This window comes from Amphichorda felina (genome assembly GCF_050947745.1).
Source record: "Amphichorda felina strain 45539 chromosome Unknown scaffold_1, whole genome shotgun sequence".
Taxonomy (NCBI): Eukaryota; Fungi; Ascomycota; class Sordariomycetes; order Hypocreales; family Bionectriaceae; genus Amphichorda; species Amphichorda felina.
Genome location: NW_028145049.1, coordinates 841317 through 856673, shown reverse-complemented (window position 1 = coordinate 856673; position 15357 = coordinate 841317). Strand labels below are relative to the sequence as shown.

The 15357-nt window shown below is 59.1% G+C and overlaps 7 protein-coding genes across 7 annotated transcripts; 4 read left to right on the top strand and 3 right to left on the bottom strand.

Moving 5' to 3' along the window:
• DNM1 (dynamin-related GTPase DNM1) lies at nt 1-2573 on the bottom strand (the record flags this gene model as incomplete). Its single annotated transcript, XM_083189779.1, has 4 exons — nt 1-312; nt 366-1958; nt 2023-2409; nt 2475-2573. 4 exons carry the CDS (start codon nt 2571-2573, stop codon nt 1-3), a joined length of 2391 nt encoding a protein of 796 aa, XP_083053638.1.
• A 1765-nt stretch (nt 2574-4338) lies between these two features.
• On the top strand, nt 4339-6852 carry ACO1O0_000279 (LIM domain-containing protein; the record flags this gene model as incomplete). The annotated part of the gene is made up of 2 exons (XM_083189778.1): nt 4339-4423; nt 4511-6852. The coding sequence occupies 2 exons, from the start codon at nt 4339-4341 to the stop codon at nt 6850-6852; spliced, it is 2427 nt and encodes an 808-aa protein (XP_083053637.1).
• A 470-nt stretch (nt 6853-7322) lies between these two features.
• SMT3 (SUMO family protein SMT3) lies at nt 7323-7686 on the bottom strand (the record flags this gene model as incomplete). The annotated part of the gene is made up of 2 exons (XM_083189777.1): nt 7323-7385; nt 7450-7686. The coding sequence occupies 2 exons, from the start codon at nt 7684-7686 to the stop codon at nt 7323-7325; spliced, it is 300 nt and encodes a 99-aa protein (XP_083053636.1).
• An 850-nt stretch (nt 7687-8536) lies between these two features.
• On the top strand, nt 8537-8810 carry CMC4 (uncharacterized protein; the record flags this gene model as incomplete). The annotated part of the gene is made up of 2 exons (XM_083189776.1): nt 8537-8552; nt 8635-8810. The coding sequence occupies 2 exons, from the start codon at nt 8537-8539 to the stop codon at nt 8808-8810; spliced, it is 192 nt and encodes a 63-aa protein (XP_083053635.1).
• A 729-nt stretch (nt 8811-9539) lies between these two features.
• NUP84 (nucleoporin Nup84/Nup107 family protein) lies at nt 9540-12422 on the top strand (the record flags this gene model as incomplete). The annotated part of the gene is made up of 4 exons (XM_083189775.1): nt 9540-11547; nt 11607-11871; nt 11920-12029; nt 12094-12422. 4 exons carry the CDS (start codon nt 9540-9542, stop codon nt 12420-12422), a joined length of 2712 nt encoding a protein of 903 aa, XP_083053634.1.
• A 408-nt stretch (nt 12423-12830) lies between these two features.
• Nucleotides 12831-13556, top strand: ACO1O0_000275 (vacuolar protein sorting family 37 protein; the record flags this gene model as incomplete). The annotated part of the gene is made up of 1 exon (XM_083189774.1): nt 12831-13556. One exon carries the CDS (start codon nt 12831-12833, stop codon nt 13554-13556), a length of 726 nt encoding a protein of 241 aa, XP_083053633.1.
• Nucleotides 13557-13895: 339 nt separating this feature from the next.
• ACO1O0_000274 (uncharacterized protein) lies at nt 13896-15204 on the bottom strand (the record flags this gene model as incomplete). Its single annotated transcript, XM_083189773.1, has 2 exons — nt 13896-14152; nt 14214-15204. The coding sequence occupies 2 exons, from the start codon at nt 15202-15204 to the stop codon at nt 13896-13898; spliced, it is 1248 nt and encodes a 415-aa protein (XP_083053632.1).
• Nucleotides 15205-15357: the final 153 nt, after the last annotated feature.

Here is a 15357-nt window from a genome sequence, read left to right as displayed (position 1 = left end):
TTATACGACTTCGCCAATAATCTTGGCGGCTTCTCTATATGTCTCGAGGAGCTTCTCGCACTTCTCGCGGTCCTTCTTGACGTTGTCATCTTCGTAGAGGAGTTCCTCGAAGAGAGACTCCTTATAGAGCTCCGTGACGAGGCGGTTCTGCACAACGTCCTTGCAGTGGTTTACAAGGAGGTGCATGACGGCCTTGGGAACCTGGTCGGCGATAGACTCGCGGACAATATTGAAATAGGACGAGATCAGGGCCCGGATAAGGTCCGTCTCCATAACCTCACGGTCGGTCAGGGCTGGCTCGTTGGACTCACCCTGGGTATGATTAGCAACAATCGCCTGCATGAGTATTGTTAAAAGACGCTTACATAGTGAGAGGCCAGTCCCTTCCGCTCATAGTCTTCCTCGTAAGGCATGGGGGATCTGATCGGGAGCTTCTCTTCCCTGCGAATGCTCGGGGGAAAGCCAGCATCCGAAGGGTGGCTGGTATGCCTGGCGGCGTGCGCGGGGGTGGAAGCGGCGATGCCGGGTCCAGAGATGCCGTCCTTGCCGAAGAAGTAGTTCAGGAACGAGTCCCGAGCATTATTCAGCCCTTGGTTGCCGAGCCTGTTTGGTGACGCTGGGCGAGGAGCGCCGTTCATGACTGAGCTGATACTGTTGGAGGGATGGTCCCTAACTGCCGGGGACAAGCTCCGAGCCGCCTTTGTAACCTGTTTGCGGGTTTGGGTGTCAGCTTTCTCCGTGGCGGCAGCCTCTTCCTCCTCCTCTCCGCCCTCTGTGCCGTTGGCGCCTAGCTCCTTTAGTCGGCGCTTTTCTCGTCGCTCGCGTTCATCCTGGATCAGACGTTTGCGCTCCCTCTCCTGCTTTGCGCTGACAACGTTGCTCATGGCGGCGGCGGCACCGAGGAAATTAGGGTGGTTGGTGTTGATGTATGCGCGCTGGATAGAGATGAGAGACTCGACATAGTTTGACGTCGGGCCGAGCCTTTCTCGGAGGAGATCCGACACAGTCTCAATGAGCTTAGCCTGCAACCTGGGGAAGCGAGACAGCTCTGTCGAGCCGCATGTGTGGCAAATCTTAATGAGCTCTTCGTACACAAGCTCAACACAGCGGTGACTAGGAATCTCCAGCATCTTGATCTGCGGCTTCACGAGCAGATCAAAAGCCATTTCGGGAACGAAGAGGCTTGGCCTGGGACCGGTCGAGTTGCGGATCGCCGTCCTAATGTCAAGGGCAGTGAGGTTGGATGTGGGGTCGATGGATTCGAGGGAGCTTCCAAAGACGGAGTTGAAGATGTAGTAGATGCGAGCGCCACCGCTGAGCTCCTTGGTGGAGATGTCGGATGAAGTACCGTCGATGGACGAGGTGAAGGAGGTCGCAAATCGGGTCATCTGTTGCAGAATCAACGAGCCTCTATGCTCCTTGCCGCTGAATTGCATGTCACCGTAGCTCGCAAGCTCCTGCTGTGTCTGACCCATGAGGGTGTTGAGGCGGGCCTTGATGTCGGGCAAACGCTCCCGAATGTGGGTCATGAGAGTTGAGTTGAGCGTCTTGGCCAAGAAATGAGTACCACAGCGGCTGGCAATGTTCCGGTAGGCGGGGTGGTGCTTGAAGAAGTCCATCTCGGCCTGGAGAGCCTGCTCCATGGGCTTGTTCCCCTGGATATCCTGCTGGGAGCGGTTGACGACGCCGATAAAGCCCAGCTTTAGCGGGTAGACGCGCCCAGACAGAATATCAAGAGCGTTGGTTCCATGGTCCATAAGATCGATCTTGGTGAGGACGCCAATGGTCCGGCGGCCGAGGGGGTCGACATGACGGGCCAGCTTGAGAGCCTCTGAGTTGACAAGATCGACGTTGGCGGGGGACACGGCGAGGATGATGCTGTTGGGCTTGGCAATGTACTCGGAAATCAGTGTGCGGGTTTGCTTCTCAATGTCGCTGGGCTGGTCGCCGATGGGCACCTGGGTGGCGGGGAGTCTTGGTCAGTGAAGGGGAACATTGCGGGACGGGCGTGGGGGGGCAAACCTTGGTCAAGCCGGGCAAGTCGACAAGCGTCAGGTTGAGAACGTGGGGAGAGTAGATTTTAAGGTTGATGGGCTGTCGGTTGATGCCCTTATTGTTGCCAGCTACACGCGACGTCTCGTTCTCGATTTCCCGCTTGACGTCGGAGAAGTCTGTGAACCTCCTGTTGGGGATGTGATGGAACTCGGCCCATTCTGAGCGGCGAGCTGCACCGGGCGACTTGAAGGGGTCGGTCTGAGGGTCAGGGTCGTTCTCATCCTCAGGGACGTTGACGAGCTGGAGGATCAGAGGGCGACGGGTGCAGATGCCGCTGCCTCGGGGCAGGAAGTCTCGGCCGACGACGTTCTCAAGGACTGAGGATTTACCGGCCGACTGGGATCCAACGACAACCTGCGAGGCGCGGTGGTTAGCTGGAGCGCTCTCGGGGCGGGAGGGGGCAGGCAGTGGGGACGTACAATCTGGGGCAGATCCAGAGAGTCATTGCCAATAGTGTTGAAGACCAAGTCTTGCAACTTGTTGACGGTGGAGAGCAAGTCCTCGCCGAGGGCTGCCATGATGACGGAGTCTGTCCAGCCGGGGGAAAAGACAACAAAGGATTGTGGAGCGCAAACGAAGGCAGACGGGCTGTGACGGGCTGTGACGGGCTGTCGGTCGATGAGAGAGGGTCGAAGAACGCGCAGGGACGGCGTCGAGGGAGCGCAGCGCGTCGCCGATCAGGCCGGGCGGTTCATACAAGCAGACGACGGGATTCCCAGATGCCGAAGGTCGATAGGTTGGGCGTCCAGGTTGTTTCAAGGTTGACAGTTCACGTGCTGCAGGTGTCTGCTGGTGCTGCTGCTGCAGTTGCCGACGACGCCTGCACTTGGCTAGGTGCTTCGCATCACTGAGCTCCACTTCGCTGCCAGGATTTTATGCATGAGGCGAAGTCGGCAGCCCTGACGCTCCCGATTCGCGTCTCGCCCACCCCACTGTACGACTCAGTACGAGTACTGTGGCCGCAGCACCCGAGAGACGAGTTCCAGTGGATGGATGCACAAAATAGAGTATACTGGTCTTAACGGGGGAGTCTGTTCTGCGCTGCAACCCTGAAATCCTTCTATCGAGGCTCGCTACGGTAACGGTCCCTGGGGTGGGCTGATGGCCCAGGTTTGAGCGACGGCATCCCATTGAATGACATTGATACCGGGAGTATCATGCGAAATCTGGAGATATGAGTACCTTTGGCAGTCCGGGAACGCTGCCTTCCACGAAGCCAACCCCGTACATCTCCCCGATGCTGCTTTGGTTCCGGACGGACATGGCATGCTGACAGTTGCCAGGCCTCAGCGCGGGAGCTTCCCTTTGGATCATGAGGGTCAGTTTGCCGTCAAGCGACCCCCCAGCTCAGAGCCTGAAACTAAGATGTCATCGCAGGGGAATGCAAGAAAACCATGCAGGCGTATCTGTCTTGCATGAGGAAGGTGCGCGGCGTTAATGAGGACGAGTGTCGCAATCTGGCAAAGTCATACCTTGCCTGCCGCATGGACCAGTGAGTACTGAGAAGCCGCTGAAGAAGGGAGCCCCGTTTGCATGAAGACGCTTTACTGATGCGGCCGCCCGTGCTTGTCTAGCAATCTGATGGCCAAGGACGAATTCAAGAACCTGGGCTTTGCTGACCGCCCAAAGCCAGAAGCAACGCCGGCGGCAGAGCCGGAGAAGGGTGTCAAGGGCGAGCTGCGTTGGTAGAAGCGGCGAGCAAATGAGAGACAACCACGACAAAACACTTTGCTCCGCCTTGGGCCCGATGGACGGCCAAACGCATACGCACGATGATGTGTAGCGGGATCAGAAAGCGGACTCTGTGGCCCGGGATTAGTATTTAATAAACAAGAATGCGCCCCAGCCCCAGGGCGACGGCGTCAGTCTGCACTCTGCAACTCTACAGCGCTTCCTGGCCCAGCTATTGAGGTTGGTGATGCATGAAACAGGTGGCGAGGTGCGCCCACCATCAGCCCATCAGCCAAATCAGCCCAATCAGTCAACCAACCGACGACGAGGCTCGTTGCCAGGTCAACCACCCCTGTCCAGCCGAAGCCGTTCGTTTACCAGTCTTATGAGTCTATGACCAGCTCACTCAGCAGTCGAGTAAACGACCCCTTGCAAAGCTCCGAAGGTCCAAAGCTCCAACGCTCGCCGCCCATAAATTCACGAATCGACAACTCCACCCGCCTGTTTCTCCAGCACTGTCCGCGCCGCATCTCCGCATCTCCGCATCTCTGCATCGTTGCTTCAATTGCTGTCTTGTCTTGTATTCGTAATCCCTTGCATCCATCCTCCGCCATGAGGCCCATGGGCAAGTCCAGCGACTCCAAGTCGCGTAGGGTGACGCCCCCGTCGGCCTCCTACATGTCCAACGACCAATTCGGTACGTGAGCCCTCACCGTGAAGGAAAGGAGCTTGCCGTCCACGTCGTCGTCGTCGTCTGTGTCGTCTAACGTGCCTCTGTCCCCAGCGAGCTACCTAGCAGAGCTGCGCAGCAATCGCATGTCGCGACCTGGCGGTGCACGCCCTCAGCCTGCTGGTGCACGCCCGGCAGGCGCGCGTCCAGCCCCAAGCCGCACCAGCACTGCTCGCTACAGCCTCGACACCACTCGCTACAGCCTCGATGCCCCCTCCCAAGCCGAATCCCAGACCAGCGCCGCCCCTCAGCGCACCCGTGCCCCATCCCAGGCCCCCAGCGTGGCAGCCGGCAGCATCTCCTCCCGCTACTCCATGTCCAGTGCACGCGGCCGTGACTACTACCAGGCCCTTGCTGTGGAGCCGCTGAAACCTTCAGACGTCGTCCCCACAGCTACCTACATGGAGCGTGGGCAGCGATGGATGGAAAAGGAGGAGGCCTGCTCTCTGCGCGATGCCATGGAGGAGATGGACCTACGCAGCGCCCCCAAGGAGGCCCAGCCCGACGAGGACGACTCTCGTCTCCACAACGCAGCCCTCGATGAGGCAGCCGAGCTCGTCTGGCAGCACCAGAACCCTGGCAAGGTCCGCCAGCCAGATGGCCCCTACCAGTACCGGCCGCATCTTAGAAAGAACAGCTACGCCCATGCGCGCACCGCTAGCGCCGGTCGGCATGGGGAGGACATTGCTGCCAGCGGCCTGGCCAGGGATGTGGGTGCGCGCTCTATCTCTCCAAGCTCCACGGATAGTGATGGCTACTCGCGAAGAGGTCGCCCGTCTATCGACTCAACTCATTCAATCCCCAAGGTGTATGGCAGTGCTGGTTCACGGCGCCGCAGTAGCATGAGAAGAAACATCAGCGGAGAGGTGCACAGGCCTTTCTCAGGCGACCAGATATGGGAGGAGCCTGAGTCCGCGTCGACGCACGGGTCCGTCAAGTCAGGCCGGGCATCGCCGGACAAGCTGGGCAGCCGGGCAGAGAACCCTGTCAATCAGGGGCGCTTCCAGAGCTCACGCGAAGACGTGGGTGCTGCCAAGCGTCTCGACCGCATCGAGATTCAGCGCAACCCCCCCTCGCAGTCTCGGAACTGCCAGTACACGACCAACACCGACCTACCCCCTGCGCCGGTCGATGACAGTGTGGAGAGGAAGAACGGTGTGGAGGTCCGCGGCAAGGACATACGCGACGCCACCAGCATGAGGTTGAAGGACCGCAGCTCCAAGCTCCCAGAGCCCACAGCCGTCAGTGACAGTCCGGGACGGCCAATTGTAAGCTTTGATGCTAACTGGAGAGCGCCGGACGAGTCCACTGATGCCAACCCAGAACACCAAGAAGCAGCGCCGGCATACCGGGGCCGCTTCCAGTCGGAAACCCAGCCCCGGCCGCAACCGCAGCCTATGGACATCCCTACTATTGCTGTGGAGGAAGACCCTGCGCCGCGGGCACGGGCGTCGCCAGATGCAGGTGTACCGTCCATCTGCGTAGATGGCCCCGGGGATGCCTCTCCGAGGCCGCTGCCCTCCATTAATGTCCCGTCAATCGCTGTTGACGGCCCGTCGGGTGGCAGCAACATCCCCGCCATTGTCACCCCAGATGATCAGCCCACCAGCACCCCACAAGGCCCGGGTGCGTCCGGGGGAAGAAGGGTGCAGCGACCCCAGCGAGCCCCCCGGCCGCAAAGCCACTGGTCTCGAGCCCCTGGAGCATCCAGCCTGGGGAGGACAATCTGTCATGAGTGCGGGTACCCCATTGAGGGCCGGTTTGTAGCTCTGGCGGGCGGCTCCGAGCGTTTCCACCCACAGTGCCTGAGCTGCTTCACCTGCGGTACCAGACTCGAAGCCATGGAGATCAGCCCAGAGCCTGATCAAGTCCGCAATGAGCGTCTTGTCCGCATCCAACGCCGGGCTGCCGGCGAAATCCTGGACGAGACCCCAGGCGTGACCATGGCGGAGGACGGAGACGATCGTCTTCGGTTCTACTGCCATCTCGACTGGCACGAGCTCTTCGCCCCCCGGTGCAAGCACTGCAGGACGCCCATTCTCGGCGAGCACATTGTGGCGCTGGGCCACCACTGGCACTATGGGCACTTCTTCTGCGCCGAGTGCGGCGACCCTTTCGAGCACGGCATGACCCACATCGAGAAGGACGGCTACGCGTGGTGCATTAAGTGTCAGACCAAGCGTACCGAGCGGCGGGCTCCCAAGTGTAGGAAGTGCCGGACCGCCGTCATCGGTGAGTACATCCAGGCGCTGGGCGGCGAGTGGCACGAGCACTGCTTCCGCTGCGCCGAGTGCCAGGGCAGTTTTGAGGATGGGCAGATCTTCCCCAGGGAGATCCCCGGTGGCATGATGGTGGTGCTTTGCACGCCTTGCCGTGCCATGGAGTTGAAGCGGTAAGCGAGTTTTGAACGATGACATGAAACTTACATGAAGCGATGCCTGGAGTTTTCGGTTTTTGGTTTTTGGTTTTAATGTATTCTGGTATGCCTTGTTAGGTTTTGAGCATGTTGGATGATCGTACTTGTTTTTGGGCGTGATAAATGAAACATAAAAAACGGTTTGGGTTTGATTTCAGCACGGTATGGAATAACGAATTGCATAATTGATTGTTTGGTTTTTGCGTGTTGGGATTTGATGATTTGTCTCCTCGATTCCTTGTGTTGAATCCGCTACTATCTGAATGTATACCACGGCGACAGTAACCCGTAGTTCTTGCCTACTGGAATAGCTGCCGGCTGTGGTAGTCCTCCTTTAAAAAAAAATGATGTACAAACCCGCAGTACCAAAACCCCAGGCCATAAATATCCTGGTTCCATCCGTTCACGGTCGTTTACTTCATGGCGTTTTCCTCTCTCGGTGTGACACGCTTAGAGGCCGCCTCCGACCTGTTCCTGGTGGACGTCGAGCTGGTCGCCGTCTGCCATCTCGAGCTATTCCATCATTTGTCAGCATCAACATGCGCCGCCAACGTGTGGGAGCGGGGAAGTGACGAACCGCCTCGGGTGTGTCGGTGGGCTGGACGCGCGTGCCCTCGAAGAGGAAGCGGACCGAGTTGGGTGACTTGCCCTGGCGCTCGCAGAAGGCAGACATGAGCTTCTCAAGCTTGGTGCTACGCTTGATCTTGAAGAAGACTTCGTTGTTGTTGTCCGAGACCTTGATGTTGAGGTGCTCGCTGTTGGCCGGGGCCTCAGGAGGGGGCGCAGGGCTACCGTTGTCGTTCTCTGAGGACATGGCTGTGTCTTTTTCTTTGATGCGAAGGGTTGCGTAGGTTCGTTTGCGGTGCTCTACAGATGGTTCTAGATTAGCCAGTGAGATGGGAGGATAGGCACGGGTGGTGTCATCACGAACCGTGGGTGCTTGAAGTCCGATGTCGCCAAGGACTGGGGTTGCGAGAGACGCAAAGTTGAGCCTTGTGGGGGAATGTGATGGAGAAGAGAAGAAGTGGCACAGCGTGGTGCGATGAAGGATTGACCAGGGTATCACTTCAGCTGAAGACAGTGTTTGTGGTGAGTGAAGGGTGAGAAAGAGAGAAAGCGTGCCAGAGTGCAAGTGCATAGCTTCTATGAGGCGACGGAACGCAGTCGAAGGTGGGGAGTTTCCACGAGTGATTGGCCACCAAGGAACCAGGGTCTGGCACTCTGCGCAAAAGCCAAAAGCCTTGGGCCCACCAAAGCGAACGAGGGGGTGCGAATATTTGGAAATCTTTCACCGTATGGTGCGAGGACTTGTAATATGCACAGTGTGTGTCTGTGTACGGATACCCTCCAGAAAAGCATGACATCAAACTTGGGTGGACCTGGATTGTGGACTGTGGGCTGAACGGCCGCTGAACTGCGAGCTCGGTTTCGTCAAGGGCCGCTTCTCTCACTCTTCATGCTTCGACAACGTATTTCGCCCATGCTATAGCTAGAATGGTACACCTACAATCTTGTTCCTCTGTCTCAAGGTATCCCGGCTGATGGCAGTGCTTGTGGCTACAGGCTCCCAAAGATGATGTTGAGGCTAAACCGCCTTGTCATCCACGCGCCGTAAGTTGTATCATCCCCTTCCAGGCAAGCTGCACAGTTGGGAAGTTGACAACATGATTGGCTCTTCTAGTGCGCAATCCAGGGTGAGCAAACATCGCCATGCGATCATTTGTCCTTGGGGCCACACAGCACTAATCACCGTTGGCGGCAGATTGTCTGACGAGAAACAATTACAACGAGGCCAAGTGCCAATCGGCCATCAAGGCTCTCTACGAATGTTGCGGAGCTTTCTACGAGCGCTACGGTGACAACGCGACCTCGGTCAGCTGCCCCAAGCCCAACCTGCTCCGGCTCAAGCTGCAGCAGCTCAAGGACGAGGGGAAGTAACGGGCGACGAAGCGGTGGAATTCTTCTTCTGTCGAGGTTGGAATGGTCTGTGGCACTCGTCGCTAGATGTCCGCCGGTATTGGGTACTCTGGCAACGTTTTGGATGAGCGCCTGGGTGGTTTTTCTAGGCGATCATTGAGCACGCAAGAGGTCCTCGAGGAACCTGAACAAGCATTGAGGTGTATCTTGTTCCGAGACTCTAATATGAATGCCGATGACATTATGTGAAGAAAGGAAAAAAAAAGAAGAAAAATCGTAGGCGTTGTGGGGTGCTTTGAAGTCGTAGTTTGCGTGCTCGCTTACAAGCATATTCAACAATCGTGATGCTAGGTCCACTTGCGGGAAGCGCGTCAGGCCTGAGTCGCCTGGCACTGGCAGACGGCACCCCAGTAACAATTTTGGAGCTTTGGGCAGGGCGTGCCGAGCATCACAAACGCTGCAGTCCATCAACTTCCACCAAACAGCAACAATTCCGACGATACGCCACCCTCTTACCGGCGACGATCGACTCGACGGCGATTACCTCTGTCACACACGTGCAACCGCCTTCAACTGTCCCAGTATTCAGGGCATGCAGGGTACCGACAGCAGCACCTAGGTCCAAGGCTTGGTCGAAGCTGGGGGGTGATCGAGGTGGTCAGGTCTTTCTCAGCCGAAGCGCAAGGGCATTAAGCTCAGCGCAAGGCTTCATTTGAGCTATAGCTCCCTGAATCCTCCATCTCCAACAACATGGCGAACCTGGATGTGGACATGGCGCCTCTGACGCCGGTGGAATTCATCGAGGCTGGGCCCGAGATTGAGCAGTTCGCCAACGCCCTCGATGACTGCCTGTCCCCAATGCTGGCGGATTCCGACAAGCGCGAGCGACTCCTCAACTTGCCGCGCAGATATCACGATAATGCATCGAAACGATTGGCGAAGCTGCGGCCTACGAGGGCACGAAACAGCCATGACGATGTCGACATGGATGCCGACGAAATGGACGGCGCTGGGTTATCGCTGGCTGACTCCGAGACGGTCAAGCAGCTGGTGAAAGAGGCACAGACATGGGACCTTCTTGGACGAGTTTTGCCGTTGCGGCATCCCAACGTTGACGGGACTTCACGACGGTCACGGTTGGACATGGTGGCGGACAGACCGACGCATGACAGCAGTCTGCACACATTCTTCCAGACAAACTCGGTAGCTAAGGAGCGGAGAGCGGTGCTGCAGTGGCTTCAGACCAATGCAGCGTCCGGGCCGGACATTGACGACCTCACGCGCGAGCTTCAGCAGAGTGCTGATCGCGGAGATATTATTGCCCACGGATGGCTTCACACGCGCTCGTCGATCAAGCTCAAGAAGAGCGTCACTGGATGGCCTCACTTGCTGGACCAACAATCTGGCAACGTATTTGCGACTCACACAACAGACTCTGGAACGCCCCTCGTCACACAATTAGATCCCGACGCCCCAACACGACAAGACCGCAAACTCCGACCCCAGGACGAATACTTCGAGCGCGCGATATGGCGGGGATGCTTCGAGCACCTCCGCCGTGGGAGTAGCCTACAGACAATACGCGACTGGTGCCAGGAGCGGACAGAGATGTGGAGGGCCATTTCCATGTCAGGGATGCTTCTGTCAAGAGAGGGTGACGATGTCGCTGACGGGGCTGGGCCTGCTTCGCTGGCGCTGTGGCGGCGCATGTGCTTCGGCTTGGCGAGGCAAGGCGGCTCGGACGACTACGAACGGGGCGTCTACGGAGTGCTATCAGGTGACATTCTGAGCGTGGAGAAGGTGGCCCGGACCTGGGACGACTATCTCTTTGCTCATTACAATGCCCTGTTGCGCACCCAGCTCGATACCTTCATCCTAGGTCGATGCCCCCCTGAAGAGGCCTCGAACCTCACACAGACGTTCCCATCGTTTGACGCCGTGCAGTTCCATGGTGAGGATGCGGGCGTCGAGAAGCGGCTGATTCGGTCTCTGGAGGCCAAGGCTGGCATCAGGGACGAGGCGTTTGAACCGAACAAGGCCTTGCAAGCATCCATCATTTCCCATGAGATTGACGAGTACCTCTACAACCAGGGCCGAGCCATGGCTCCCACTGCTGAATCAACAGCAGTTGGGGACATCCAAGCCCGAAAATACTTCACACCTGAGCAGCATAACGGCCTCCGCATCGTCGCCCACGTATATGTGATGATGAAGCTACTGGAAGAACTCGACTCGCGGAGACTCGACTTCGCTGAAGCTCTCCGGTCGCGTGAACGCCAGGATGCTGAGGACAATATCCTTGCTCAGTACGCTGCATTCTTGCGTCGCGCTGGGCTACCAGAGCTGATACCGATGTACTGCTCGATCCTGAAGGGTCCCAGGCGTTACGAAGTCTTGAGCTCCAACCTCATCTTGGAAGAATCGCACGAGCGCCGGTTGAACCTGCTGAGTCTCATGAAGCAAGCCGGGATTGATGGCAGGGAATTTGCCAAGTTCCAGGCAAAGCTGGTTTACGACAAGGTTGCCCGGCCCAACGCTGGGGCATTCGAGGCTAAGACCATGTTCCGAATCCTCGAGGAAGGCCCGCCGACTGCGCGTATGGGGCGGGTAATCAAGGCGGACTTTTTCGGAGAGGATCCGGAGGATGTTGAGCCTGGACATGAATACCTCATCCGGTGTGTCGAGTGGCTGTTGATGGTGACGGAGACATGGCCCGAGGCCTTGTCGTTCGGTACCAAGGTGTACAAGTTCTTCCTTAGTACGTGCTGACTCTTCAATACTGGCCATAGTACCTTTTAGTTGCTAACTCTTCATCAGGGCACATGTATCTACGACCCGCGCTGAGGCTGGCGCAGAGGGTTCCGTTTGCCAACGTCATGCGCGACATTGGGGCAGATGAGGACTTTGACGAGTCGTACGACAACGTCGGAGTCTGGGCTGAGCTGCTGGAACAGAGCGGCATTGAAGGGACGGCACCTGAGCAGGTGCTGGAGGACGCGCGAAACTTCCGCGATCTTGAGGCATTAGTCAGGGCCCTGGACAACTTGGAGACCATGGGTTCCTCCGCCCAGGTCGTCAAAGAGTATGGAATGCCCTGTCCGCATACGTACGCAGTAGCTAACCGTGACAGCGCACCACCTGGCGAACGAGGCTACTGGACCCCGATAGGGGAGGCGGCCAGAATTACACAGGAAAGCATGGAGCCGCTCCTCAAGGGCTGGCTGATACCTGGTATTCAAGGTGGGTGTGCCCTGCATATCAAAAGGCATCGCCAGGTCGTCACACGCTAACACTCATAACACAGCCGGCGACGAGGAGCTGAGGGAGATCCGACAGGCTTATCTGCCCGAGACGGTGCTGGCGTACATCAGCGCGCTGCACTTTGCGGGGACGGGGCTGTCGCGCGACTGGCTGCTGGAGTGTATGAACCTGGCGACGTTGGTGTCGGAGACCAAGTCGGACCTGGAGGAGACGTTTGTCGAGGCCAAGAGGGTCAGGGAGCTGCTGGAGGCGCTGGCGGCGAGCAGCAAGGCGCTGGCGATTGCGACGGGGGACAAGCGAGCGGCGGGGACGAGCAGCAAGAAGCTGCGCGAGAAGGGCTGGTCGCGAGACTTGTGGTCGGTCAAGCCGTGATGAGAGGGAAGGCCTGGGTCGGGGATTGGAGTTTCGTCGTTTTACAGTCTTCTTTGTGCCGTGGGTGTAGATTATTGCAGGAAAATGGATCGGGGCGATACCCTTGAGAGGATGATCGCGGGCACAACTGATGCATCTCGCCAAAGATATGATTGGAATAAGGGCTGCTAAGAGGATCTGAGGCTAGAATAGATCCGTATTGGATCGTAATATGTCCATGTGGCTTGCGAGAGAGTCGGAGAAATGTTGGTGATGATGGCTTGGACTTGAGCCCACGTCACGTCACTCAGGGCAGGCAGCTCCACCCCCACACCCCCAACACCAACCTCCAACTTCTCCCAGAGCTGCACCTTCATCTCCAGATCATCACCACCAGCAAGCACCTCAACCTCCCCCCAATCCAAAACCATGGCCAGCTTCACGCCAGGCCCGCACGACTCGTCGTCCACACCGCCCGTGCCCCCGCCCAAGCCAGGTAGCCACGAAGCCAGCGGGATCAGCACACCCACCACGGCCTCAAACAACACATCCAGCACCGACGGCCGCCCACTGCCCACGTCCGTCGCGCCACCACAACCCCCCAGCATCCCCGACCCCGGCGACCAGTGGCTCCCGCAGCTCCTCCAGGACAAGAGCAAGCACGACATCGCCGCCATCCTGTCCAGCCCCGGGCTCCTCCACACCCTCACGCACGCGCCGCAGACCGCCCACCCGTCCCTGCAGGCCTCGCACGCCGCGCTGCAGACCGCCCTCGCCGAGAACGTCGACCTGGCCGAGCACGCCGCCGACCTCGAGGCCCGCCTGGCCCGCCAGCGCGCCGCCACGCAGGCCCAGCTGCTGAGCACGCACGCGCTCGAGCGCCAGTGGCGCCAGAAGCAGTCGGACATGGACCACGCCCTGGCCTCCTTCGCGCCCGCCAGCCTGTACCAGCGCGTCGCTCAGGGCGTCCAGGAGCAGGCCGCCGTGTGCCAGGCCATGGAGGAGAGCTTCCTGGACGCCGACGACGGGGCCGCCGAGTCGGAGAGGGACGTGGCTGAGTGGGTGCGGCGGTACCGCGACGCGAGGGTGCTGTACTATCTGAGGCAGGAGAGGAAGGATAGGTGGGACGAGGGGAGGGTTGGAGGGTGGAGGTGAATAAGGTGGCAGACCTATTGCTCTTGTATATATATATACCCAGGGCGCGCGCCGGTGTGATAGACGACTCGGCGGCACCGCACAGCTTGACGATTTATGACTCGACTTATCTTCTAAACTACTACTCGCTATATGTGATCACTCATCGCTTATAAACATGGCCAGTCTTTGATGGCATTCCCACGACTGTGGCAAAAGAAGAATACCAGACGACGCTCTCATCATTTTTCACATAGCACCAGCCATCATCTGCCAGCAGGGTTTTCTCTTCCCTCTTTCCTTTCTATCTCCGAGGGTATATGATGGGGAAGTTTTCATCTCGCCGTTGAAAATGGCGACTCATAACGTGCTAAACGGGCTCTTCTTCATGTCCGGGCTGCGCGGGCTCAGGGGCAGAGCAAACAGGTCACCATCATCCGACTTGGGAGCACCCACCATCTCGCCCTGTAGGGCTGCGTTCAAGGAGACAGGAGCTGCTGCTGCTGCTGCACCTGCTACCGACGGACGTGCCATGGCTGAGAAAGACGAGACCGCCATGTCGCCTTCTATGGGGGAGAGGGTGTGGGACTGGCTGCCCGTGTTTATAAACGTATTTGCTAGGCGTGGAGAGTCAGCACCATAGTTATTCAGATCCAGCGGCGAGGAGAGTAGACGTACCTGTTGGGCTGGGGGCAAGGTCGGCGGCAGTGGTAGCGAGACGCAAGCCCTTGAGCTTCTCGCCCAGACGACCCGTGGGGGAGCGAGGGGTCAGGGGCGACGCCGGGCCAGGCCCGCTCTGGACGGCGGTGGTGATGTTGAGGGGTGGAGGGCGCAGGAAGCTGTCGACGATCCACTGCTTCTCGGCGAGGGCCATCTCCAAGCCGACGCTCTCGGGGTTGGCGCGCAGCTCGGCGTCCATCTCGCGCTCGAGCTCGCGCAGGCGCTTCTTGGCCCAGATGGTGTGCAGGACGCCGCGCGAACCCGGGCGGGAGGCCTCGGCGTGGCCGAAGCCGTCGGGAAAGATGGCGGGCAGCGGCTTGACCTGGATCGGGGTGCGACCAGGGGGTTTGATGGTGACTGTGGGCGGGACGGGGGCGTCAGGGGGCAGGAGGAAGAAGACGCGGCGGCGCTGGGTCTCTGCTGACGCCGGCGAGGATGGGTCGAGGTCCGTGTCGAGGTCAGCATCACGGGCCGGGAGGAAGGTGGACTTGCCAGGCCATGAGACCTCCCAGGCGGCGGCATCGGCGGGAGACACAGGGACAGGCACGGGGCCAGGCACGGAGGCGGAGTTAGCGGGCCCGGAGCCATGAGGGCCGGAGGAGACACCGGGAGCGGACCCGGAAGGGGGCCCGGAAGAGACGGCACCGGACGGGTTTGGGGTCACTGCTGACTGGTCCTGCGAGTGTGCCTGTGACGGGACCTGTGCGTGCGGCTGCGCCTCTGGCTGTGCATCAGCAGCATCGGTAGCATCGGTGGTCTCGGCGGCACCAGGGGCATCAGCGCCAGCACCAGGGGCACCAGCATCAGCACCAGCAGCAGTGGCCGCCCCGGGCAGCCACTCGACCATGAGGACCTTGGTGCCAGCATCGCTGAACTCAAAGCGGGCCAGGTGAGCCGTCGCCATGGTTGCGGCCGGCTCTGACCGAGGAGCCCCCGAGGACAGGTCCATGGTCGTTGCGGGGGCGAGTGGCAGCGAGTGGCAGCGAGTGGAGGTGATAGGTAGGTAGTACTGAGGCCGGACGACGCAGGACGGCGCACGACGACGGCGGAAGACGGCGGGAGCTACTATTACTGTATGGTGTGGGAAAGAAGATACGTGTGT